Raw genomic sequence first — 26,258 nt, forward strand, 5'->3', positions numbered from 1 at the left:
TGCCCTGGGCCCTGTTTCTTCTGGGGCTGTGGTGTGTGGTCCGTACCTGTGGCCTGACCACCACATTCTAACTTCTGATGCCCCGACTTAAAATACAAAATCCGGCTGTGCTGCTTCCTCCCCCCGCCCCCGTGGCCCAGACAGACCTTGATCTCCTGCCTAACCCAGAGGGTTCTGGTCTTACAGGGTCCCTGGAGCTGCAGTTACCAGACATGGTGCGGGGGGTCCGGGGCCCTGAGCTCTGCTCCGTGCGTCTGGCCCGCGACGGGGCCGCGCCGCGGTGCAATCTGTTTCGCTGCCGCCGCTTGCGGGGCTGGTGGCCTGTAGTGAAGCTGCGGGAGCCTGAGGACGAGGAGCGGGAGCAGCGGGAGGCTCAGGCCGGCAAAAAGAGGCGGCGGCGGCGGCGGGGCCGGCCGGAAGACTTGGAGTTCACCGACCCGGGAGGCAACGTCTACATCCTCACGGTGGGTGTGGCCAGGGCAGGGACCGAGGCCGTGGAGCCAGGCCTGAGCCACCTAAGAGCTCAGCCTCTGTTCCTCCCTTTTCTAGGGGAAGGTGGAGGCGGAGTTTGAACTGCTGACTGTGGAGGAGGCCGAGAAACGGCCAGTGGGGAAGGGGCGGAAGGAGCCTGAGCCCTTGGAGAAGCCCAGGTGAGTGGGCGGCGGCCGAGCCGGAGGACAGGGCGTGGGCTGGCCCAGGGCCGCCTCCTCATTCTGACACCACCTTCTCCCCCCCACCCCCACAGTCGCCCCAAAACCTCCTTCAACTGGTTTGTGAACCCGCTGAAGACCTTCGTCTTCTTCATCTGGCGCCGGTACTGGCGCGTCCTGCTGCTACTGCTGGTGCTGGCGTTGATCACCATCTTTCTCCTCCTGGTTTTCTACACCATGCCCGGCCAGATCAGCCAGCTCATCTTCCGCCCCGTCCACTACCCGCCCCCGGGCTCCAACTGACCTCGGACACTCATCAATCCCATAGCGCCCTGGACGTCCTTATCGTTACCAACATGAGCTATTCAAGTTCGCTGCTTTCTTTGAATAAACCTTAGCACCAACCACTCTGATGCCTGAACACAGGCTGTGCATAAACCAGGGGGCAGAGAACAGAGACGTTCTTGGGTGACCTCAGGTGCTGGGGACTCACTGGACGACTGGAGCCACAGGGATGGGAGACTTCCCACATGGACCTGGCAGGAGGTTCAGAGCCAAGGAGACCAGGCTAAGGAGACCTGGCCACAGTGGTGACGTGCCATCTGAGTAGCCCACCTGTTGCTCCTGCCAGTGCTTGGGACCCCTCTCACCTAAGCTGCTTATGGCTTCTGCCATTCCATGAGAATACTAAGCACCAAGTCAAATCGTTTTCAGTCTAATTGTGGAGGAAGCAACTCACTGGCCCATAGGGGAATCGAACCGGCGACCTTGGTGTTAGCACAGCACTCCAACCACCTGAGCCACCTGAAATTTCATTGTTTATTCTTCACTAGCCCTGAGAGTGGGCATACCAGTTAGGACACTTTGGATTGCAAGTAATAATCCCAACCCAAACTGGTTTAAGCTAAAGGAATATCTTGGCCTGCATAGCTGTGATTCCCAGGGTTTAGCTGGCTGGCTACTGATGTAGCTTGTCACAGGGTCCAAATGATGTCACCAAGACCATTTCTCTGCTACTGGGCTCAGCTCTGCTGTCCTCTGGGAGCAGCTCATTCACCGAAAGGGTCTCTCCTTGGAACTGCAGGATGGCTGCAGCAACCTGTCTCCCCATAGTCACATTCATAAGGAAAGCCTTCCTAGTCCTGATGGAGTCTGGCTAGTATGGGGTGATTGTGCCCTGGAGTGTGGGATGTGCTGATGGGGTCCTCCCCTGGAGATCAGGGCGGGAGACTGACCCTCCTCCCCAAGCACTACGCTGACAGCATGGACAGGGAGGTTCCCAGAGGAATTTCAGGACAGTTAACAAGCAGGAATGGTTCTTGGCAACTGCAATTTATAGACGAGACCGGTGCCCACACAGATTAAAATAACCGCTCGCAGTGATCACATCAGAGCTGGAGCTCAGGTCTGTCTGCCTGCCTCCGAGGCTTTCGCTATCGCTGCCCTACTTGGCTTTCTGTCCTCTCTCCGCTTCTACTGTCTTACCCTGAAACTCCCTGAGAAATGAGTGGATCATTTGACCAGCTGTTAATGTCCCTGGTTCCCTGGACTGGGGAGTTTTGGTCTCAGAGCCTGGTGCTCCACAGGGATTAAGGGCTGTATGGGGAGCCCTGACAGATTCCAGAGCTGGGGTCTGATGCTAGCCCTGCTCCAGAATGGCCACTGCTCCCACCCCTCTGTTCTTCAGTTCTGCCTCCACCAAGGACACTGGCTGGACCTGTCTTGGCACCAGAAGCCAGCAAGAGCTTGGCACAGAGCAGGGTCAGAGATCCAGATGACTGGGCCCCAGGTGGCAGGGACCCCTGCTTTAGCCATCACTGCAGAGGTGGCAAGCCCTGGCCTGCACCCAGGAAACATCCTGGAAAGGTTGGTCTCAGCCCTGGGGCTGAAACCAGAAGACCCAAAGAGCACAGCTGAAGAGGAGACATCAGTATGGTTTGAGTAAAGCCCTATTAACCAGGGGATGTCCACGTAGGGCTTGCAGAGGGCATCTGGCCTGATGTCGGTCCTGATGGTCTTCTATAAGTGGCTGTGATAAGGGGTTTTCCAAGCTCCGGCCAGACCCAAGAACCACACAGAGATCAGCGAGTATTATCACAACCAGTAGATTTATTAACCTGGGTTGTGCCGGACTCTCTGAGTAACGGGTGGGGGGAGGTTGAGAAAACGACCGCGAAGCCAGAGAAACAGGAGAAAGAGGGAACAGGGTGGGGGATGGAACAACTACGTTGTCTTTCCTAGATCAATTTTCTTCTGGATGGCTCGTGCCGAGTGGTAGATGAGCGAATCGATGAGTCCAGCCACTGGGGAGAGAGACAAGGGCTGGCACTGGCCCAGTTCGGCCCTTGGCTGGATCTCCAGAGCCTTACTGGCCAGGCCAGCATCTCCCTTTGGTCCTTGAGATGCCCCTCTTCCCCCAATCAAAACTGGGGGGGGCGGGCGGGGGAACCCAGGTTTTATACTCCCCATCACGCCCCAACCTCCAACAGATGCCCTTGAGCTTCTACCTGTGAACATGCCCCCGATGATAGCGCACACGCCCGTCAGGAAGTGCGTGAAGGACCTGGCAGAGGGGCACAGGGCTCAGCAGGCACCCCTACCCCTGGCCGGCCCAGGCCCCTCCCTTCCCCACCCTCACCTGTGCTTCTCTGTCAGCTTCACCATCATGGGCGAGAGTTCGTAGAGCACGAAGACTCCAGGAAGCCCCTGGTCGCCCAGCAGCCCGTTGGCAACCTTCTCATGTCTGGTCACAGAGAACTGATTTGTCCTCAGCACCTGGGACGGGAGGGGAGACTGAGCCAGGGCCAGGCCTACAGCCTGACTCCCAACCCCTGTCCATCCTATCCCTGCTCCTGCCCTGTGTCTTGCAACACCTTGAGTGTCGTGAGGAGAAAACGAGGCCCCATGTTGGTAACGAACACTGAAAGGTCTGGGGACCCCCTAAATGCCCTCTCCCAGCCTAACCACCCCAGCTTCCCCTCCGGTCACCAGCTCTTTACGGTGTACAAATCCCAGCTATATTTGGTGGACCCTCTCAACGGAGGCCCATGGATGAGAAGCAACTCTCCGAGGCTACCCTGTGAGCTCCTGGCAAAGCTGGGCCTGACTTCCTGCTCCTCAGTCCCATGCATTCTACCAGTTTGCTGAGATGCTCTTCCACAGCAGAAAGGGGAGAAGGGGGCCCACGAAGGGTTAGGCCCCAGCCCAGGGCGGACGAGGAGGGACAGTGAGGCAGACAGACAATGGGCACTGGAGGAATGGATGGACGCAGTTTGAGCAAGTAGAAAGAGCAAGTGCTTTGAAATCCAACAGCCCAGGGCTGCCCAGGGCTGAGGGCAAATCACCCCCCCTCGCTGAGCCTCAGTTTGTCGCCCATCATATGGGATAAGAGCAGCACTTCACTTCCCAGGCTGAAGGGACTCAAGTGCTTGGCACCAAGAGGGGCTCTGCTTTCTGAGCTCCCGCGGACTCACCTCGCCATCTAGCTTCATGTACACTGTGGGTACCACCTTCACAAAGTACTGGAACATCATGGAAGCTGCAGGGAGAAGAGAGCACTGGGCATGGGTGCCAGGTGGGGCTTTAGGAGCTGGGGGCTACCTCCCAGGTGGGTACCTTGAGGGGCAGTGACGTTGGTGCGGTCCAGGGGGTTCACAATGCCCGGGTAGTCCTCCCCAAATGATAGGTGCCGGATGTAGTGGGTCATGTTGATCTGTAAGCAACACCAGGGCCCGGGCCTCAGAGCACGAGGCCCCAGCAGGCCCCACGCCACCAGAAGCTCCGCAGGACAGTAGCACACAGGGATGCCTGGGTCTAGGGAGCGGATGCATGGAGCTGGGGGGGAGGGTCCCTTCCTGGGAGCATCTGTCCAGGACAGGCACCTCCTTCGTTACAGAGTCTGTGCGCTCCTGGGGCTCTGGAGTTTGAGGTTCCGGAGCTGCTTCCATACCTCAGGCAAACGGACTGGGCAAGGGCCCTTTGTGGCAGGTGCCAGCTTCCCCTGAGGTCTCAAGCCACGGAAGCCTAGGCTGGAGGAGCCACAGGTTGCCCAGCTCCGGCCCTTGTCCTGCTCCAGTCTGTATCAAACTCAGCCACTGGAGGGATGTTTAACACTATGCAAATCTGATTCCATCATGACCCTGGCTAAAGCAGGCCAGCAGCCTGAAACGGCTCTCAGCCCGAGTCTTGTGATCTGGGGCCTGCCAGCCTCTCCGCCTCCTTTGTCCGCACCCGCCTTTGTGGTTCCTGAGAAGTGCCACAGCCCCTCCTAACCTTGACCGAGGCTCTCTCTGCCCGAAATGCTCTCATCCAACCCCCTCTCTTATCTCTGGCCTGCACAGATCTCAGTTCAAAGGTCACTCCCAGTTACTCAACCCTCAGGCTGGATCCCATCAGAATGGGGCATAGTTCTCTTTATCTGCATCCCCACCCCAGGATGTCCCCACAGAGAAACGAAGGCAGTACCCGTCTCCCACCCCATCCGCCCTCCATGGTTTCCAGCTGGTACGTACGTTGTCAAGGCCGAAGCTCTGCAAGTCGTGGACTAGGAGAGAAGGGGGAAGTGTCACCAGACAGAGCAGGACGGGCCACCTGGCTCCCCAGAGCCCTCACTCGGGCCTCCTCACTCCTCCGGCTGAAGTGTGACCTGCCTGACTCTTTTCTGCCCCCTCATCAGCCCCCTGCCCTCCTCCCTCCCACCCTGGCCTTGCTGGAGGGCAGCAAGAAAGGGCCTGCCTTGGGCCTGGGGGTCTTAAAAACACAGACCCCAGTTCTTCCCTGACGTACAGGAGCCTCTTACGGGCATCACTCCAGGCCTTCACTCCCACTGAGACCCTGCTTGCACCTCAGGAAAAAAAACCCACTGACTTCGGTCTCTCATTAAATAGAGCCGATAGCCCATCATTGAACCCAAAGTGAGGCGGGACCTGACAATGCTATCCAAGCTCTTTCCCTGACTCCTCTACCCCCAAAAGGAAATCCTATAGGTTCCCTTTACCGTCTGTCCCAGAGTAAGTTCTTCCAGCCCTCTGACCTTGACCCCTCCTGCTGTGAGGAACCCCAACTCAAAGATATGTCCCAGTGCTTTTCAGTCACCCAGCAGCCAGGCCAGAGAAGGCGCCAAACCTAGGCCCACCCAAACCTCCCCCCATCCTGGGAGGTAGGCTGCCCCCCAAGGGCGCAGGGCCACTTACTCTCCACAGCATGTACTGCAGCATGGGGGAGGGAAGGGGAGAGAAGGGAGGGAGAGAAAAGAGGTTCAGAGCTTCACAATGAGAACTATGGAGCAAGACAAGTGGAAGAAGGGAAGACTGGAATATTCTTGCCTCAGAAGCAGGGTCTGAACCCAGCTAACAAGGCCTCTTCCTAGTTGAACGGAACCCTTCCCTGGCCAGGAAAGAGGGCAAGAGGGCTTGGGGGTAGAAGGATGGTGGCCTAGGAAGACCAACAGACCGAGAGCCCAAACAGCCCCTTTTCTAGCTGTGACCTTTGTCAAACCACTCGCCCTGCCTGGCCTCCTCTGCACCTGGCTGTCCTGGGGACCAGGTAGGATCTAAGACGGAAAAGGACTTGGTAAAACTTTATCATCTCTCCTCCTCCCCCATGCAAAACAAGGACGTCAGGAACTCCTCTCTGGCCTTCGACTCAGCCAGGTCTCTGGCCTTGGGCAACTGTAGCTTTGTGCTTTGAACATCCTTCCAGGAGACAGAACACCCTTTGTCTTGGGCGCCTGACTGACAAAAACCCAGGCGGCGAAGCACAGACGCTGCTGCCCTCCCCAGCCCACCTGTTGAGCGCCCTGTGCCCACAGCTCCACACTGACCATGTCCCTTCAATCCCGTGAGTGAGTGCACACTTCCTGACCCCCTGCAGAGTAAAGGGGGGACCCACCTACCGGCCCCTCCCCCCTAAACTCTGCTGGCGACCAGCAGGTCTGTCTCCACTGCGCCTGCACTCCTGCCCCCCGTGGGCACTGGGCACTAGGCAGCTCAGGACTGCCAGCTCATTTCTCAGGCTCTGCACTCTTGTCACCACGTGGCTCTGCACGTCCCCTAAGGTGATCCCAACTCCCATCCCTCCTAGACCTTCCGTGGGCCCTGCTACTCATCAGCAAAAACCCCACATGTTCGACCTCCAAATAGTCCGCTCATCTCCTTGCTCCAACCACAGCCTGGCTCTCCCCAGAAGGCACCGTTTCCCTTGCAGCCCCCGAACGGTGACTACTCTCCCACACGCGCCCTCCTCCTCATTCCTGAAGGCCCCTCCCAGATCACTGCTCCTCGATCTTCTTGAACAATCCCCAGCTTTGCAGCTCATAGCCAACTGTACCACCACGTAGCCCTACTTGTTTTAGTTACTCAGAGCTGCACACAGGTCAGCCCTCCCACGCCGCTTCTCAAAGGTTCTAGCCACTGGCCACCACTCTGTCTTACACGATCCTGTCACAATTTCTGCAGATTTCCATGTCACCCCTGGTGATTTCTGTATCACCCCGCTGCGCGATCTGCCTTTCCTCCTGTTGCCAAGTTTGAGCTTTCTACACTTTCGAGGGACTGGATTCTGTTCTCTTTTTCCTTCTTAAGGTCCTCCCTCCAATAATTGCCCCTCATCTCTGGGGCATCACTTTTTCTCTGGTTAGTAGATCACTTCTGACAGGATCACCTGCTGCCACATCACACATCTTACAAAACCGTCCCTTGAGTTCTCCTCCTCCATCTACCCTCACCTCCAGGGTGCTTTCATCAGTCCCAAGGGTTTAAAGATGCTGATGACTCTAACATTTGATTCTCCAGGCCAGATCACTTCCCTGAACTCCAGACTTAAACAGCTAACTGCTAACTTGATATCTGGAATCTGAACTTAGGTGTCTGGCTCCTCAGCCTGTGCTCTTAACCGTTGTACCAACCTGCTGCCCTGAGATGAGGGTCTGCTCTGGGCCAGAGACAAAACAACAGGCAGGTGAAGGGGCACGCAAACTCGCCAAGGTGTCCAGGGCCTAAGCCTCTGGGCTGATGCATCACTCACCATGCACATGGGACTGCTGGAAGCTCTTCCCGGGGGCAAAGTGGAAGTTTCCGGCCACCTGTAGGAGATTTTCCCTCTCATTCTCCAATTCTGCCCTTCCCTTGGTCACCTGAAGGCCCGATGGACCCTCGATTCACAGAGTGGGGCCAGCCCACAGCCCAGCGGGCCGTGCGTGACCTCAGTGCCCCCAGTACCTTGTTGACTTCCAAGAAGCCATACACCTGGCAGCCTTCATTCTTCTGTTCCTGCATCTTCTGGCTGAAGCCCTCTCGCCGGCACTGCTCGATAGTGTCTGGGTTCTTGAAGGCCCAGCCTCGACGGCGATACGCCTCTCGCACGTCCTCACAGGTGTTACAGCACCTGTAGGAGAGGAGCAGCGGGGGAGACTGTCAAGGAGACACAAAAACAGTGCTGGCACCGTGGGAAATAAAGCCTGAGCAGGTCTGCCCGCTCATGTAGCCTCCACCAGCCTCATCCCTGACCACCGAATGTTCTCAAAGGGCGTTTCCTCAGTGGCAGCAGAACTATTAAAAATACATACTCCCATTCTGTTTGGGATGATGAAAAGTTTTAGAACAGACAGTGGTGATGGTTGCAATGCTATGGACATAGTTAATGCCACTGAACTGTACACCTGGAATGGTTAAAATGGGAGATTTTATGTCACATATATTTTACCATGATAAAAAATTATGTGAAAATACATACTCCCAGGACCCAGCCCAGACCTGCTGAATCAGCCTCTGAGGGATCAGGGCCTGGGAAACATAATACAGGTCCCGTCTATCGAGGGCTTAATAATCTGAACTGGGTCTTCCATCTCAGTGCTTTCCATACAGTATCCATTTAACCCTGACGAGGCTCGTACAAGAAAGGTGTTATAGTCATCCCCCTTCACAAGAGCAGAGCTTATGTGGCTTGGCCCAAGGACACATGGGTGGAACTAGGGAGCTGGTCTCCAGAGACCACTCTGAACCAGATCAGGGACCATTTCAGCCTCGTCCCCAGCTTTGCAGGCCTCAGGCAGGGCCTGGGCAAAGAGCTTCAATCACTCACACCAATGACTGAGGCACGTACCCCATGCCCTCTAAATTCTTGGTCCAACCTCCCCACCTGACTGCCAGAGGCTAAGGATGGCTGACAAACACCCGGAGCCACGCTCCCCTCAAGCCCCGGCCCCAGCCCCAGGGTCTGGCTCACTTGATGTCTTCTGTCTCAGCACCATAGCAGCTCTCACAGCGATCAGGGTCCAGGGAGTCAGGGTCAAACACTTTCACCTCGACTTTCCCGAGCTCTAAGGAGAGGGTGGAGGCGGGGCATCAGCTGGGCACAGACACAGTGAGATCTACACTCCCAAGCCCTGCACAGGTCTTTTGGCCTGTGACTTGGGACTAATAAGAGTTATAATCATCGCTAACATTTATATAGGGCATACTGTGACAGGCACTAAGCACTTCTATACATTATTTCATTTAATAATAGTAGTAGTAATAAAACAATAACAGTAAGGTCTAAATGTCAGCTGGGTGCAGGCTGCTGTACTTTACGTGCATCATCTCCTTTCATCCCACAATGATTCTACGGATGTGAGGTTATTATCCTCCTCATACATGAGAATATGCTGAGGCTCAGAGAGAAGAGATTTTGCGCGATGCAACACAGTAAGCGGCAGATTTCAGCTCTAATTCCCAAGTGTGTGCTCTGAAGCGCTTTGCTATGGTGCTTCTCAGACCTCTCTTCCCACCTGGCTCCCTGCCTCTCTACCTATCCAACCCTAAGTGGGGATTTCAGTATTCAACACCCTGACCTCCTGGCAGTCTGTCAGCCTGCCTCAGCCACCCCTTTCCATGCTCATACCTAGCCTCTGTCGCTACCAATTACTTCAAACTTTCCAAAACTCGGTTTCAAGCATCCCAGCCTTCCACTGCTTATCCTTATTCTCCCGTTCTCTCTCTGGGATGCAGACTATACCAATTCTTTGACACCACTGACACTATCACCCCTTCATGTCCTCATTTCCCTACGTCAAGTCCATGGTCCAACTGGGGAAAGGACAGCCTCTTCAATAACTGGTGCTGGGAAAACTGGATATTCACATGCAAAAGCACGAAATAGGACCCCTGTCTACACCATGAACAAATAATGGATTAACGACTTAAATGGAAGACTTGATATCATAAAACTCCTAGAAGAAGACACAGGGAAAAAGCTCCTGGACATTGGTCTTGGCAATGATTTTTGGGATATGACACCAAAAGCACAGGCAACAAAAGCAAAAATAACACAAGTGGGACTACATCAAAATAAAGTTTCTGCACAGCAAAAACAATGAACAAAATGAAAAGGTAACCTACAGAATGGGAGAAAATATTTGCAAATGATGTATCTGACAAGGGGTTAATCTTCAAAATATATAAGGAACTCATATAACTCAACAGCAAAACCCCAAATAATCCAATTAGAAATGGGTAAAGGACCTGAATCGACAATTTTTAAAAAGAATACATACGAGTACAGATGGCTAATAGGTATATGAAAAGGCACTTAACTGTTGTCACACAGCAGCCTAGCAGATTGCCCCCCGTGTCTTTCCTTAAGGAAAGAAGACTCTGTGAGACTGTGCATCTCTGGGACTGTATATTTCTATTTAGTCTCCAAAAGAGGGTTTGCGGCCAATGACGAGTAAGATACCCATGGAGGGGGGACAACTCAAGCCAGACGGAACCCCATGGAGGCCCCCGATGAGCTGCCTTAGAAAGATCTGGGAAGGGGCCTTGTCTCCCCTTCCCCCTGCCTGGGAAAAGCGGCTGCTGGCTCTGACTTTTCCCTCTCACCTAACTGGGAGAAAAGTCTTGAGAGTGATAAGATTAAGCTCTCTCTGCTCAACTCTGTGAAATAATTTCAACACGTTATATGTCCCTTAAAAGAGTTGCATACCTCACCTCAAGGACTTTCTGCTTCAGCTGTTTGAAGAGCAACATAATTGGTTTGGGTTGTTTCTATAACGTGATAAGTGAGTCTCACAGACTGTGCCAAAAACACTGCTACTCCCTTGTATACTTATCAATAAAAACCTCCAGTCGGCTCAAATCTGGGCTCCAGTCTTTCAGAACTGTGAGACCCCTGGCCTTCTGAGATTTAACTGCATTAAGTCTCTGTATGTTTCTTTCTTGAAAACTTAACCCAAAGCCGCCCCTTCTCGCATCCTCACTGCCCGTGTTGCACTGGATATGACACTTAACATCATTCATCATCAGGGAAACGCAAGTTAAAAATCAGGAGATATCACCTCACACCTGTTAGAGTTGCTATTAATAAACAAAGAAACAAAAATAACAAGTATGGGCGAGGAGGTGGAAAAAAGGGAACCCTGTGCACTGCTGGTGGGAATATAAATTGGTACAGTTATTATGGAAAACAGTATGGAAGTTCCTCAAAAAATTAAAAATAGAACTACCATATGTTCCAGCAATTCCATTTCTGGGTATATATCCGAAAAAATTAAATCAGTATTTCAAAGAGATAGCTGCAATGCCACGTTCTTTGCAGTATTGTCAGAATAGCCGAGACATGGAAACAACCTATCAACAGATGAAGGGGTAAAGAAAATCTGGTATATATAAACGGAACATTATTCAGCCATTAAAAAGTAGAAAATTCTATTTGCAACAACCTGGAGAAACCTTGAGGACATTATGCTAAGTGAAATAAGTCAGAGAAAGACAAATATTGTATGATCTCACTTATGCGTGGATTCCAAAAAAGCCAAACTCATAGAAACACAGAGCAGACGGTGGTTGCCAGGGGCCGGGGGGTGGGGAAAAGGAGCGATGAGGTTGTCAGAGTACAAACTTCCAGTTACAAGATGAGTGAGTTCTGGGGAGCTACTGGGGACGACAGTTAACAATGCTGCATTGTACATTTGTATTACAAGTTGCTAAGAGAGTAGATCTTAAAGGTTCTCATTCTACACAGAAAAATGGTAACTACATGAGGTGATAAATGTGGTAGTTAACATTGTGGGAATCATTTCACAATATATACGTACATTAAATCGCACATTAAACTTACACAATTTATATTTCAAGTGTATCTCCACAAAGCTGGGAAATAAATTCCATAGTCCACTGTTGTTAATTATTCTCTTGTCCATAACCACGACTCATTAGTTCCCCTTTCTCTTCATTGCACAAGCCTAACAAAACTCAAACCCGTTAAATTCAACTCTGACCGCTTGCCTGTGCCTCCCTTATGACTCCTTGGCCATCAGACTTTATTTCACTAATCAGTTCGCTCTCCCATTCTTTGAGATGACCAATTTATATATTTTCCTCTCTCCTTAAGGGTTCCAAAATCCCTTCCTCTTTCTTCACTCTTAGCTAACACCTTGCTTTCAATTTCCACTAAGAAAAGAGAAGCAACAGAATCTCACTTAATCTCAACACTAACCCCCCCCCTTCCTCACTCTCCTCTTACAGCAAAACTCCTGAAAGGGTCATCTATATTTGTGTCTCCACCTCCTTTTCTGCTCTTTGATTAGATTTTCATTCTTAAAAGTATCAAAACTATTCCTTTCAAAGTTTCCAGTGACCTCAGGGTTGCCAATTGCAATGGTCAATTCTCACTCATTTTACTGGACTATGGGTAGCTTTTGACACAGTTGCTCACTCTCTCTTCTTGAAACTCTTCCTCTAGTTGGCTTTTGGTACATCTCTTGGTTCTCTTCTACCTTAATGGTAATCCCTCTCAATCTTCCCTCCTGGGTCCTCATTTCCTGACTTCTAAATATTGGAGGGGCTCAGGGTACCATCCCTCAACTTCTCTTCTACCTACATTCACTCCCGAGGTTTTATCATTTAGTCCAATGGCTTTAAATACCATCTACATGCTGATAACAGCTATTTATTTCTCCAGGCCTCCTCTAAAGTCCAGACCAGTACATCTAAGTACCTCTTCGATATCACTAAGATATAAAATGGGCATGCCAAATTTAACATGCCTCAAACCTGAAATCTCCCCCCAAATCCTGACCCTCCCCTGTGGAACCACTCTCCACGAGGGCTGACCTGTGGAACCATTAGTGCACTGCAGAAATAACGGTGTGCAACTTCTGAGGCTAGTTCATAAAAGAAGTGTGGTTTCCACTTCTTTCCTGGATCACTTGCACAGTGAAGCCAGTTGCTATGTTGTGAGGACGTTCAAGCAGCCCTACTGAGATGAGAGGCTCATGTGGTGAAGGCACTGAGGCATCTTGCCAACAGGCATACCCGTGAGCCCTTTTAGATGCAGATCCTCCAGCCCCGGTCAAGCCTTCGGATGACTACAGCCCCAGCCAACAGCTTGACTGCAATCTCACAAGACCTGAAGCCAGAACCACCCAATCAAGCCACTCTTAAACTCCTGACCTACAGAATTGAAAAACCAAATGTTTGTTGTATTAAGTCACAACTTTTGGGGCAATTTGCTGCACAGTAGTGAATATGTAATATTTCCCCTCTTCTCCCCCTCAAAATCCTCTTACTTCTCTGTGGTCATTCCTATCTCAAGTCATTCGTTTGCTCAGGTCAAAAGCCTTGGAATTAAAGCCTTGACTGCTCTCTTACACCACATTCAAATCCTACAGCAAATTCTATTGGTTTTACTGGTGTTCAACATTTAAATGAATGATAAAGCTCACCAAAATAGCAATGCCTGAGGTATGAAAAATCATAGCTTTGAAGAAGGTTTAGTATAGTGGGAAACTGAGTTAATGGAGGCATTGGGAGGCTGCCTAGAGAGAGGAAAAGAAGCTAAAAGTGAACAGCCACTCTACTCTACTAGACATTGTACACATATTAGTTCATTTGATCCTACAATTCCATGTGGTGGGTACTATTGTTTTTCACCCCTTTATAGCCGAGGTCACAGACTGAGAGAGACAAAGCTACATCTGAACTCGGGTAATCTAACTTGAGAATGTAAACTCTGAAACCACCTGACATTCCAAAAGGGAACAGCATTAAGAGCTGAATTCAGCCAATGAAATGGGAAAGCAAACATCCAGAGAAGCTTGGGTCCACCTAGAAGAGTTCTGCCAAGGCAACAGCACATAGAACCCATCCTCAAACTTATTACTCAAACCATGATAGGCAAGGATTGGGGACCTCTAAGAATGATAGACAGGTAGAGTACTCTACTCAACACAGAGAAGTTAGAAGCTGAATTTCAGCCTACTCTGATTAATAGCTCAGGGACTCTAGGCAAGCCACTTGACTTCTCTGGGTCTTAGCTCTTCACTGGTCACTGGGCCAGCCCCAGCCTACTTGCCAGAAGGTAGAGCTTGGGCATGTCCAGATCTCATCTGAGATCTGGCCCCCTCCCCCAATTACCATGCCGCTCAGCCTCTGAGCTCACGGGGATGCCATCCTTATCTAGCCTTTGCTTGAACAGGTTGTGTTCCACATCCAGCTGCTGTTCCCCAGCCACATCCATGGCATCGATACTCAGATCTGAAAGCAGGAAGTCAGAGTTAAGGTAGTGGGATCCTAGAGGCAAAGGAATCTGGGTTTTGGAGGGTAAGGGCATGCTGGGTGTGTCTTGGGGCAGTAGTGGGTTGGGGGAAGTAGGCTGTCCTGGGGTCCAGTCCAGAACCTGAAGGCTGGAGGTGTGAATCTGGAAGCCCACCTGAGAATCCTGGGACTTCCAACTCCCACCTATGGTGAGATACTCACAGGCACAAGGCATGTGCGGAAAGAATACATCGATGTTGATCTTCAGTTTATCTCCCCGTGACTTGTCCACGTAGAGTTCAGGATGCACCTGGGGCAGCACTACCTCAGTAAGATTTGACCTTATGCCTCTTTTTTCCCCACTCCCATCCCTAAAGATCCTTTTCCTAGAAAGTAAGGACCCCCACGCACGTACTGGGCCCCACCACTTACCTCTGTAGTTAGGTAATACTGCAGCTCGGACAGGAACAGTAGCAGCATGAGAAGGCCACTGACAATGGTCACTGCAGGGGAGGGAGCGAGGGTCAGAATGGCTTCTGTTCAGCTCCCTCAGCCCCTGGCAGGCCAGACACTCTAGGAGCCCCGGCCAAGCTCCAGGGCACCCCTCTCCCCGAGACCCGGGCCCGGCAGCCACCTACCCGTGGCGCCCCCGCAGGTCTTGACCCGGAAGTCCTCCAAAGTCTTTGGATAGGCATCGAACTGCTTCAGCTTCCCCAGCGCCTCCATGGGTACCAGGCGGAAAGGGGATGCCAGCCAGCCCGCCCCTGCAGCCTCCCGCTTCCGGCCCGGAGCTTGAACCACGCCCCCCTCTCTTACGCACGCAGGCGCAGCAATGCGCACGCTTGGCCCCACCCCTCACCCGCGTTCTCACTCTGGCCGCCCCGCCCACAGGTGTTTCCGGTCGCATTGTCTGGACGCCCAGCGCCGGCAAAGGCTCCGTTATTAAGTGTGGACCTGTGTGGACCACGGTTTCCGGAGGAAGTCTGCGGGGTAGAAACAATAATAGCAGCATTCGCTTGCCTACCTTATGCTAGGAACTGCACCAAGAGTTTCACATCAGACTCTTGGAACAATCAGCAGCCTCATTATAACCTGGAAACTTGAGGAATGCAAATTGTGGGCCCCACCACAGACCTGCTGAATCAGAAACTCTAGGAATGGCTCCCAGGTGATTTCCGGCGGTTACAGTTTGACAATCACCGCTGTAAAAAGTAGGTGTGACTTTCTGTTTCCATTTTCTGGAGAAACTGTGGCCTGGAGAAGCTAGGTAACTTGCCCAGCCAATTAATTAATGCCAGAGTCTGACTGATCCAACCTATGTCTTCTGGAGACAGGGCCTTTGGGTTAATTTCATCAAACAGCATCTCAGTGCATATCCTGAGCCTGGCTCTTGGTAGTGCATGGCCTAAATCATTTCAATGATGTAAGACCAGGGCTTTAATAAGAGGTGGCACAGGGGACTGTGGGAGTCTGTAGGAGAAAGTGACTGACACGCTGAGTTAAAGCAGGCTTCCAGGAAGAGGAGGATGAACACGAGCTGGGTGCCTCGTGGAAGTCTGACTCAGGAGAAGCTGGACAATGCCAGAGTTCCCTCTCTGCCCTCAGGTTGTAGTTTGCTAGGGAAGGGGAGAAGGAAAGGACTAACTCATACTAGCTGAAAATTGACAATATGCCAACTGCTGAAATCCATTCTACCAGCAGAACAACCCTGGAAAGTAGGTGCTATTTCAAACCCCATTTTATACATGAGGAAGCCAGGAAGTGAATTGACTTTACTCAAGGTTGCAGGTGTAGTTAATGGGGCAAAGCTGGGATCCAGGGCCTGTTTTTTCTGGCCTGGGGTCTTTAACACGCATTAGTCACCACCTCCAAGTGTGAGAGTCATCTATTCTCAGATGGATGCCCAGGAACTACATGAGCAGAAATTGTCCTCTCCTCTCTGACCTCTGTCCATTCTGTGCCCATCCATGTTTGACTTCCTAGCCCTACTTTCTCAGTGGTGCTCCAGGTTAAATGACTCACTCCTTCCACACATATTTATCAAGCTTTTTCTATTTCTCAGGTCTCCTCTGGGTTTTGGGAATACCATGGTGAATAAGGGTATGTCAGGGGGTGTCTCAGGGCTCAATTAGGAGAGCTTCTTAGGGACTTCAATAATACAGGGGTCAGGGAAGTAACCCCAAAATGAGTGACATTAAAAGTGAGATTTTAAGGAAGGGAAGGAATTCGGGAGGTGAAGTATTGAGGGTAGGAGTGGGAGGGAGTAATCTAGGAAGAGAAACTGCAAGTGCAAAGGTCCTGGGGCAAGATGGAACTTGGAAAGTTCTAGGAACAGGAAAAAGCTAGAATGGCTGGAAAATGTGTGAGATGAGTGATTTTGGATTTTATTCTGAGTACCATGGGATGCCATTTTAAGGATCCAAGCAGGAAGTTAGTTTAAGATTACGTCAGTTGCTGGGTGAAGAATGGATAAGAGATGAATAGAACAAAAGCTGAGACCAGTTAGGAAGCTGTTGTAGGCTGTGGAAGGAACACGTTATAAGCCCCTTTTTAGGAAGGAAAAATATAATTAGAACGTGAACTTCCGTCTTAATAAAGAAATCAGTTTTTCTCTGCAAAATACTTTGCTGGCTGGATATGTTAAGCTAAGGCCGTTGTTTCTCAAAGTGTGGTCCCTGGACCAGCAGTATCGGTACCACCTGGAAACTTGTTAGAAATGCAAATTCTCAGGCCCCACCCCAGAAAAATCGAATCAGAAACTCTGGGGATGAGGCCCAGCACTCTGTGTTTTTATTACACCTTGTTTAAAGATAGTTTCACAAAGTAACTTTTAATTAGTGTAGCCTGAACTTCTCATGACCGTGTTGTACTTGCTTTATAATCACTGTCAAATAGACGGTGGTGGTGGTGGGGTCTTCTTTGGGTATTGGATATTAATACCCAATATGCTTATTTAGGAAATGGAGGTGACACCCTGAGGCTTCAATAAAAAGATGGGATCTTGACAGAGATAGACCCATAGGAAAACAGTAGGCTAGAAACAAAATTATCCACTGGTACAGAGACAGAATGCTTGAGATTGTCTGTCTTAACTTGTGTCCTGGATGGAAAGACAGGAACATAAAAAGAAAACATTGCTGAGACATCATAATCATACTATGTGATTCCATTTATTTATTTATGAGTTTTTATGAGTGTATTTGAGCCAAACTGATGACATATACTGGGGAGCAAGATCTCAAATGCTCCTGTATGACTCTTATTTATATAAAATGATCAAACAAGGCAAATAATTTAGAGAAAATAATGTAGTAGTTGCTTAAAATGAGGAGTGGGATTGACTGCAAATGTGAATAAGGGATCTCTGATAGAAAAATTCTAAAACTGGAGTGTGCTGATATGTGCACAACTGTCTACATTTACTAAAAATCATTGAATCATACACTTAAAATGTGTGACTTTTCTGGTACGTATACGTAAATTGTGCCTCGATAAAGTTGTTGAAAAGCAAAGCTACCATTTTGAGATGTTTTAACTTTTAAAAAGATCCTGTCTTTCCAAGGGGTAGAGAAGAGAAAAATGGGGAAGGAGTACTTAATGGATATGAGTTTTCCTTTTGGGGTGATCAGTATGTTCTGGAACTAGATAGTGTGATGTTGTACACTTTAAAATAGTTAAAATGGTAAAGTTTTTTATTACTTTACAACAATAAAAAGGATCATACCAGTTGATATAAATAAAACAGAAATAAAGCTTACTATGCATCCTTTTCTAAATGATTTTTAAAACCTTTTTCTTTTGAAATAACTATAGGCACATAAGAAATTGTGAAAATAGTAAAGAGAGGCCCCATGTACCCATCATCCAGTTTCTCTTAATGGCAGCATCTTACCATATAGTACCAATAGTACTTTATCCAAAGGAAATTGACAGGGGTACAATACATTTAACTGGACTACAGACTTTATTCAGATTTTTTTTTGGCGAATTGTTTTAAAAGCTGTAAAATACCCAGTGCAGATTTTCACTAGTTAAGATGAACTGTTTCACTGTTCTCATCCCATGGAAGAAAACATTTTGATTAAAAAAAAAAAAAAAAAAAAAAAAAAGGTGTCTGACTCTTTTCTTCCCCGGAAACAAAAACAACTTAAAGTTTTTCATTTTTTTAAAAAAGTGTCTTCCACAGGCTAGGAATGAAAAGGTGATTTGGAGATTGAAGCAAATGGATTAAAAAATGGATCTGGAAATCATAGGAGAGGGAGAAATCAAGCACGTGGGCTCCTGGCTTTTGCAGCTGGGTGAATGGTGGGACCCCTTATTGAGACTGAGAAGTCTTGGGGAGGAATTGGTTTAAAGGGAAGATCATGAGTTGAGTCTGAGACTTGTTCAGCATGAGAGGTCTCTGAGACATGTTAGTGGAAGTCCTAGAGACATAGGATATGGGGTGTAGAGAATAGAAGAGAGGTATGAGCCAAAGTTATACAATTGGAGAAGGGACATCACACATAAATAGTATTTAAGTTCCCTCTCAACTCTGTTCATGTATCCCATAAATATTTATTAAATGATTCTGAGTCTTGGGCGGCCGAATGGCTTAGTTGGTTAGAGCACAAGCTTTGAACAACAGGGCTGCCAGTTCAATTCCCTCATGGGCCAGTGAGCTGCGCCCTCCACAATTAGACTGAAGACAACAAGCTGCCGCTGAGCTTCTGGAGGGGCGGCCGGATGGCTCAGCTGGTTAGAGCGCGAGCTCTCAACAACAAGGTTGCTGGTTCAATTCCTACATGGGATGGTGGGCTGCGCCCCCTGCAACTAAAGATTGAAAACGGCGACTGGACTTGGAGCTGAGCTGCACCCTCCACAACTAGATTGAAGGACAACGACTTGGAGCTGATGGGCCCTGGAGAAACACACTGTTCCCAAGTATTCCCCAATTAAAAAAAAAAAAAGATTCTGAATCTTAGGGATGCAGAAGAAGACAGACAAGGTTGGTCCCTGTCCTTGGGGAGCTTACATTCAGTGTAGGCATCTTGTACATTATACACAGGTTAGGCTGGTGGCTTTGCCCAGGCAGGCTAAAGACAGGAGGTCACAATGCGTACTTTGTGATGAGATCTATGATATAACTGGGTGGCATGAGGACCCCCATGAGAGCCTAGCTTTCCTCCTGTGGGAAGATACAGGACATATTATGTATTATTCTTTTTCTGCTCTCACACCTTCCATCCCAGGCCCAGCCAGATTCTTCTTTGGAGGTAAGAAAATACATAGGGAGGCAGGAGATGAGGATTTGGGAGGAGGTGTGGTGTGGAGAGTTGGGGAGCCATGGACGCCAACAGGACAGAATGCTGCGGGGTTGTTTGTGGCCTCATACCTCTTCCTTCCCGGTCCCAGGTAAAGAATCCAGTCTGCTGCCCGCCACGGAAACCATTGCCTGGACCAGACATGAAGCGCCTATGGCAGGTTTTTGTTCTGTGTGTATTCTGGGGTTTCATCTTGTGGCTGATGGCCCCTTGCCTAGATCGGAAACCTGAATTGGAACCCCAGGAAAAGCTGACATACTTGGTACCAAGGCGTTGCAGCTGTCTTTGGTTGAAATTCAGAAAGTGTGGCTGCCTCTCTGGGACCCTCAACTACACCCTGTGCCATCCCACAGACAGAGAACAGAACTGGTTTGATGCATGCTATGAGAAGACGATGGGGTACCTGATGGGGGCAACGGACTCCATGACCCCCGGTGCTGTGCTCCAGTGGTTGGTCAGTGGTCAACACTGGGCCCAATCCCATCCCCTGTCCTTCCTAGGCCTAGCCCATGTCCCACTTTCGGGTCCAAACCCCTGCCTTTGGCCCTCGCTTAGTGCACCTCTCATCTTCACAGCTTCAGCCCCTGACCTCCCGACAGAGATCTCATCCCCCCAGGTCTTCCTTCCATCGGGTGCTGATACTTGGGTCCCAGCACCCAGTCTCCTCCCTCCGGCTGTTTCTAGGGCATGAACTCAGCAAGCGAGCTGGGCAAACTGTGGGAGAAGCTGTGGAAGGTGATTCCCAGACCCTCGGTGAGACATTTTGAGCTCTACTGTGGGACTTGTGTGCTGGGGGGGAACTTGAAGATCCTGCGGGCCTCCAGCCTCGGGAACATCACTCAACACGGCACGGTCTTCAGGTGGGCGCTGAGGAGCAGGCGGAGAGCAGGAAGGTCCAGGCCCGTCCCCAGAGTTCCGTCAGTTCCTGCTCTCCTTCCCAGGATGAACCAGGCTCCTGTTCAGGGCTTCAAGATGGTAGGGAACCAAACCATGGGACTCTTCACGTGCCGCAGGAAGGCTGGGGTCCAGGGTTCCTGGAGACAGCTGCTGCTACTTCTGCTGAAGCTTTCCAGTCTGGCATGGACTTCAGATGCTCTGAGCGAGGAGGTGATGGTCTGGGAACCCAGATATTCTTAGTATGGGAGTGAGAGGAGGTCACTGCAAAAGACAGACGGGGCTCCAGGGAGACCCTCTGCTGGCCTATTGGGGCACCTGTAGGACCTTCCCAGGTCTCAGGGGCTGCTGAAACACCCCCACCTCCTAATTCGTTCTTAGATTTCAGAAGACGATCCAGTGCCCTCGTGGAATGGAAGATAGCAAAGACCAGGTAAGGGGATGGGAGGGAGTAAGATGTGGCTGTGGGTTGCTGTGGGAAGGACCCCACGTAGGCCACCTCCCTCTTCTTCCCAGGCTCTGGTGACCAGCCCAGCCTTCCTCACGTACAACCAGGGCAACAGGCTGGATAACCAGGGTCAGTATCCATCTCTGGGGCTCATGGCCTGTCCATCTGTGACCCAGTTAAGATTCTTACCTTTTCCTCACTTAAAACTCTTCCCCTGTACCTTCAGCACAGAGTCTAAAAATTTCTGCCAGGTTTCAAGACCCTGCATGCTCTCACCCCTCCTCCTCCCTCCCCTCCTCTTCCCCAGGCTCACACACTGGGCTTCTAGGCATTCCCCACACATACCAGCTGTCTCGTGCCTTCTCACATTCTGCTGCCTCTGCCTGGAATGCCCTTGTCTTGGCTTCCTCGGGAATCCGCTCTCTTCCTCTAATAGGAGGAGGAGCATCTAGTTGATGCTCTCTTTTTTTGGCTTCTGGGTCACTGTGTGTTCAGAATCTGTCTTCCTTAGAGAAAGTGAGCTCTGTTCTCCCAGCTCCAGGAGGGAGGCAGCCTGTCTCACTGGAAGTTAAGTGAGTGTTGCTCAAAGAATGGTAGATAGGCATGGAGGCAAGAAAGGATCCAGCCTGCTACCCTGTGGCCCTTTCCTGGCTTACCCATCTCCCAGCTGTCTTTGTTTGGTTTGGGACAGACTGGTTTATGAAGTGGTCCCATTACTGGGATGATAAATATTGGTTCATGAGCAACATGCATGGTTTCAAAAGAGAGCAATAGGTCATCTGTAAGCTGCAGTGTGAGGGGAAGGTTGCTATCTATAGCTGAGCTGGTTCCCAGCCTGTTCATGCCTCTGGAGGCTGCAGGAGACTGACAGGTAGTCAAGGGGAACTTGGAGTGTCAGAGAGGCACTGGGGCTTCAACAGACCCTGGAGAGAGATCTCTCTCCTACTGAGTAAAACCACAGCTTTCTCTCCGTCGATTGCTGGTGGCATTAGAGAGCTACATTCTACTCCAGCTTTTCAACAACAAACATACCACTATGTGATTCATTATATATTTACCTTATCACAAAATAAAACTAAATGAAAAAGGGTAGAATCAAACCCTAAATTTGAAGATAAATCAAATAGACCTAACTATATATCTAATTGATAACATAACCACCAGAGAAAGAATTATTTCAAGTTCCTTTAGAACTCCATATACTATCCTTCATAGGAGATATTCTCGGACAAAAAGTACTACAAAGAAATTTTAAACTTTGCTCAGTAGATTTATTATAATATTGGTATTATTTTTTGAAACTGTATAATATCATGGAATAAAGTAAATAAGTTATATTAATATTATTAGGAGCCAAACACACAATCAGACAGATACAGTAAAAGCCCTGTGACATTAAATTCAAACTGGAAATACCACTATGAACTCAATTTTAAAATTATTTTTATTGTGGTAAAAATATACATAAAATTTACCATTTTAACCATTTTATTTATTTTTTTCTTCTTTTACCCATCCCCCACCTCCTCCCCTTTGGCAACCGACCATCAGCTTGTTCTCTGTATCTATGGGCCTATTTCTATGGGTTTATTTTTTGATTTCATGGTATTTCCAAGTGAAATCACATGATATTTGTCTATCTCTGTCTGATTTATTTCACTTAGCATAATACACTATAAGGTCCATCCATGTTGTTGTAAATGGCAAGATTTCATTCTTTTTTTTATGGCTAAGTAATATTCCATTGTAAAGATGTACCACATCTTTATCCAGTCGTCTATTGATGGACACTTAGATTGCTTCCATATCTTGGCTATTGCAAATGAACTGCAATGAACATAAAGGGTGCACATATCTTTTCTAATTAGTGTTTTTGTTTTCTTCGGATAAATACCCAGAAGTAGTATTGCTGGGTCCGTATGGCAGCTCTATTTTTATTTTTTTGAGGAATATCCATACTGTTTACCATAGAGGCTGCACCAATTTACATTCCCACTAATGGTGTACAAGGGTTCCCTTTTCTCCACATCCTAGTCAGCACTTGTTATTTGTTGATTTTTTTTAAAAAAAATTTTATTGGGGAATAGTGTATTTCTCCAGGGCCCATCAGCTCCAACATTGTCCTTCAATATAGTTGTGGAGGGCGCAGCTGAGCTCCAAATCCAGTCACCGTTTTCAATCTTTAGTTGCAGGGGGTGCAGCCCACCATCCCATGTGGGAATTGAAAGGCAACCTTGTTGTTGAGAACTTGCGCTCTAAGTGACTGAGCCACCCAGCTGCCCCTCTGGAACCTCAGCGGCAGCTCATTGTCTTCAATCTAGTTGTGGAGGGCGCAGCTCACTGGCCCATGTGGGAATTGAACCAGTGACCCTGTTGTTAAGAGCTCTCTAACTAACTGAGCCACCCGGCTGCCCTTATTTGTTGATTTTTTTGATGATAGCCATTCTGACAGTGTGAGCTGATAGCTCATTGTGGTTTTAATTTGCATTTCCCTGATGATTAGTGATGTTGAGCATCTTTTCATATGTCTGTTGACCATCTGTATGTCTTCTTTGGAGAAACAGCTATTCAGGTCTTCTGCCCATTTTTTAAATTGGATTACTTGGTGTGTGTGTGTGTGTGTGTATGTGTGTGTGTGTAAACTGTAGGAGTTCCTTATATATTTTGGATATTAACCACTTATCAGATATATCATTTGTAATTTCCATTCATTGGTGGTTTCCTTTGCTGTACAAAACCTTTTTAATCTGATGTAGTTGCATTATTTTTGCTTTGTTGCCCTTGCCTGAGGAAACACATCAAAAAACATATTGCTAAAGACCAATATTAAAGGGTTTAGGGCTACATTTTTTCTAGGATTTTTATGGTTTCAGGTTTTACATTTAAGTCTTTAACCCATTTTGAGTTTAATTTTTATATGGTGTAAGAAAGTGGTCCAGTTTCTTTCTTCTTTCTTCTTCTTTTTTTTTTTTTTGCATGTATCTGTCCAGTTTCCCCAACTCCACTTACCCCACTGTATATTCTTGCCTCCTTTATCATAGAGTAATGGACCATGTAAATGAGGATTTATTTCTGGGCATTCTGTTCCCGTGACCTATTTTGATTATTGTAGGTTTGTAGTGTAGTTTGAAGTCAGGAAGCATGATACCGCCCACTTTGTTCTTTTTCAAGATTTCTTTGGCTATTTGGGGGAACTTCGGTGGTTCCATTTAAATTTCAGGATTAGTTTTTCTAGCTACTTGAACCATTTTAAAATAAGTGTATAGTTCAGTGGCATTAAGTATCACATTGTTATGCAAGCATCACCACCTTGAACCTACAATTTTCAAAGTACATTTTCTGTTTTGTCATCTGCATGGTCTAAAAGTCATAACAACCCAGTAGCAATGATCAACCCCAGAACTCACATTTTGTTTTCTAAAATTTTTTTTCCCACTAAAAGATTCCAGGTTTGGACAAGAAAAGTACAAGAATAACCTGGACATCAAATTTGGGACAATACGAGCATCAAAAATGTCAGTTGTCATGATTGAATCATAGTAAATATATAAAAATCCTTGAGTCCATAATGATACTTAAAGAGAAATAAAAGCACTTCATTGGAGGAGACGTATTACATCAACTGGAGGGTGGACCATTGATCCTGCTTTCTTTGGTAGAAACAATAGTTCAAGGTAATCAAATAGCCTCGCTTAATGAGGGTTTTCAGTGGCTGGGTATCCACTGAAGTATCCACTATATGCAACAAACACATGCAATCTAAGAAAATGCAAACTTCTCTCATACAACTGAGAGCACAGTACTGCTTTCCCAAGGGCACTGAGGTCTACTGGGTGTCTGGTTCAGAGCCAGATCCCAAGAATCCCCAAAGGTGTGGCCTGTGCAGCTACCCATCACCGTTTTGTTCCAGAAACTGAAGCCATATGGCTTCATATACACATATTATTTAGAGGAATAAAGTTACCCACTACAAAAAATAGAAGAGTTTTAAAAAATTGGTTGCTCCTGGAGAACGGTTGGAAAAGAATGGAGTGGGAGATTGCTGCCTTCTTTTCTATTTAATAATGTAACCATGTGCACGCATTTGTTTCATTTTAAATAAATGAAATCTACCCAAAAAAAAAAAAGTTTGATTGGATAGAAATTTACTTTTAACCACCTGACAAAGTTTTCCTGTAAGTTTTCTTTTCTCAAGAGGGGCCCAAAGGCTTCCTTTCTCCTCTCCGCCTCATGCTTAGCCACCTGCACTGGGAACAGGTGGCTCCCCTCTCAACATGCACAACACCAGCCTCGGCACGTATTCTTGCCCTTTTCATTTGTCTCCATTACACTTGATTTCCATGCCTTCCGTTTGCCAGCTGGACCCTGGGCTGAATGCCAAGGTGAAGGCGGTCTTATCCACGAAGCCGACATACAGGAACTCACAATGTGACTTGTGTGGTGGGGTCCCCGATATAATGGCTGGCATGAAGAACCCCACGGCGCATCAACCCCCTTCACAGGACACACCAGGTGTCCCCTCTCTCCTCCCTCCTCTCAGCCTCCAGCAGTGCACCTCGTAGGACTTACCAGGTGGCTGTGGAGGTAAGAGGTGAAATGTTGGAAGGAAGTGTGGTGAGAAGGGTTGAGGAAGTGGTGGAATCTCTGACTATAGCTTCCGACTTTCCCCTGTGCTTTGTACTTCAGTCATCCTGCCACTTGCCCTGTGCCTTGTCCCTTGGGACAGGAACAAAGCCTTAATGCTGTGTTTTAGGCGTGTGGGCTGCCCTGATGCTCACCTGAGGCTCACCTGATGTTTCCGCTCTTTGGTCAGAAAGGTCTAACCTGAGTGGGCAGCTGGTACAACACCAAGAGGCAGCCATTGCTCCCGGGACCCGCAGGTACACCCCTGGACTCCATATACCCAGGGTATCCAATTGACAACCACTTTGAAAGGGCCCTCAAGCCTCCTGTTCCTCTAAGATGTTCTGTGACACTTTCCCCGGTCTCATCCCGAGCAGCCAGTGAGTCTTCTGGGCATCCGGGTTATTCTACAAGTGTCTGTGTATGTCCAGGCTCTGTGGCCCCTGGAGGTGAGCTGGTCTTTTCAGTGCCTAATGTGGAGCATTGTGACACACAGCTGAGCTCTATTAATGAGCATTTGCTAAATGAATGAAAAGCCGGATTAGAGGCAGGGGCCAGCAACCAGCCCATCTCATCCACAATGCTTTTCTATTTGGGGTTGGGCAGACAAGCTGAGGAGGGGGGTTAACATCTAAAGGCTCCAGCATGACTCGAGTCCTAAAGCAAGAGCAAAAGGTGAGGTAATCAACCAGCTCGAAGGTAAGACTACTCTTGGCCAGTAACGAGCCTTAGACTCCTGGATCTGACTGGTAGGGCTGGAATATTCAGATACAGGAGAAATGATGACAGGAAACAAAGATAGAGGTGCGAGAGCAATGTATGGATTATC

General features: G+C 48.8%; 3 protein-coding genes across 4 annotated transcripts in view; 2 read left to right on the forward strand and 1 right to left on the reverse strand.

Moving 5' to 3' along the window:
- LOC109447769 (fer-1-like protein 4) overlaps positions 1-1,057 on the forward strand; it is a 34,342-nt gene extending 33,285 nt beyond the window's left edge. Inside the window, exons 42-44 of the mRNA XM_074317899.1 lie at positions 187-464; positions 550-650; positions 746-1,057. Coding sequence (XP_074174000.1) covers positions 187-464; positions 550-650; positions 746-953 — 587 coding nt within the window. The 3' untranslated portion in view covers positions 954-1,057. The remainder of the gene's footprint in view (positions 1-186; positions 465-549; positions 651-745) is intronic.
- Positions 1,058-2,739: 1,682 nt separating this feature from the next.
- On the reverse strand, positions 2,740-14,958 carry ERGIC3 (ERGIC and golgi 3). Of its 2 annotated transcripts, XM_019733282.2 has the most exons (14): positions 14,800-14,958; positions 14,594-14,664; positions 14,384-14,471; positions 14,042-14,161; positions 8,874-8,967; positions 7,868-8,033; positions 7,674-7,731; positions 5,843-5,857; positions 5,162-5,193; positions 4,266-4,362; positions 4,124-4,188; positions 3,289-3,425; positions 3,158-3,213; positions 2,740-2,953 (listed from the first exon to the last, which is right to left on the reverse strand). In XM_019733282.2, the coding sequence occupies exons 1-14, from the start codon at positions 14,885-14,887 to the stop codon at positions 2,874-2,876; spliced, it is 1,167 nt and encodes a 388-aa protein (XP_019588841.1). In that variant the 5' UTR covers positions 14,888-14,958; the 3' UTR covers positions 2,740-2,873. The 2 variants fall into 2 exon arrangements, with proteins under 2 accessions (XP_019588841.1, XP_019588844.1); XM_019733285.2 differs by lacking the exon at positions 5,843-5,857.
- A 97-nt stretch (positions 14,959-15,055) lies between these two features.
- On the forward strand, positions 15,056-24,845 carry LG13H20orf173 (linkage group 13 C20orf173 homolog). The gene is made up of 5 exons (XM_019733292.2): positions 15,056-15,372; positions 19,556-19,918; positions 20,149-20,571; positions 20,740-20,791; positions 24,249-24,845. The coding sequence occupies exons 2-4, from the start codon at positions 19,607-19,609 to the stop codon at positions 20,779-20,781; spliced, it is 777 nt and encodes a 258-aa protein (XP_019588851.2). The 5' UTR covers positions 15,056-15,372; positions 19,556-19,606; the 3' UTR covers positions 20,782-20,791; positions 24,249-24,845.
- The last annotated feature ends 1,413 nt before the right edge of the window (positions 24,846-26,258 follow it).

Source organism: Rhinolophus sinicus, linkage group LG13 (assembly GCF_036562045.2).
Source record: "Rhinolophus sinicus isolate RSC01 linkage group LG13, ASM3656204v1, whole genome shotgun sequence".
In the NCBI taxonomy this organism is placed as follows: domain Eukaryota; kingdom Metazoa; phylum Chordata; class Mammalia; order Chiroptera; family Rhinolophidae; genus Rhinolophus; species Rhinolophus sinicus.

Excerpts from the sequence above, each read along its gene's own strand:
- ERGIC3 (XM_019733282.2), bottom strand. The coding sequence starts at position 14,887 with ATGGAGGCGCTGGGGAAGCTGAAGCAGTTCGATGCCTATCCAAAGACT. Across the intron at positions 14,665-14,799 it reads GACCTGCGGGGGCGCCACGG|TGACCATTGTCAGTGGCCTT; the intron begins GTAGGTGGCTGC and ends CCTCCCCTGCAG. Across the intron at positions 2,954-3,157 it reads CATCGGGGGCATGTTCACAG|TGGCTGGACTCATCGATTCG; the intron begins GTAGAAGCTCAA and ends CTCTCTCCCCAG.
- LG13H20orf173 (XM_019733292.2), top strand. The coding sequence starts at position 19,607 with ATGAAGCGCCTATGGCAGGTTTTTGTTCTGTGTGTATTCTGGGGTTTC. Across the intron at positions 19,919-20,148 it reads GTGCTGTGCTCCAGTGGTTG|GGCATGAACTCAGCAAGCGA; the intron begins GTCAGTGGTCAA and ends GGCTGTTTCTAG. Across the intron at positions 20,572-20,739 it reads CAGATGCTCTGAGCGAGGAG|ATTTCAGAAGACGATCCAGT; the intron begins GTGATGGTCTGG and ends ATTCGTTCTTAG.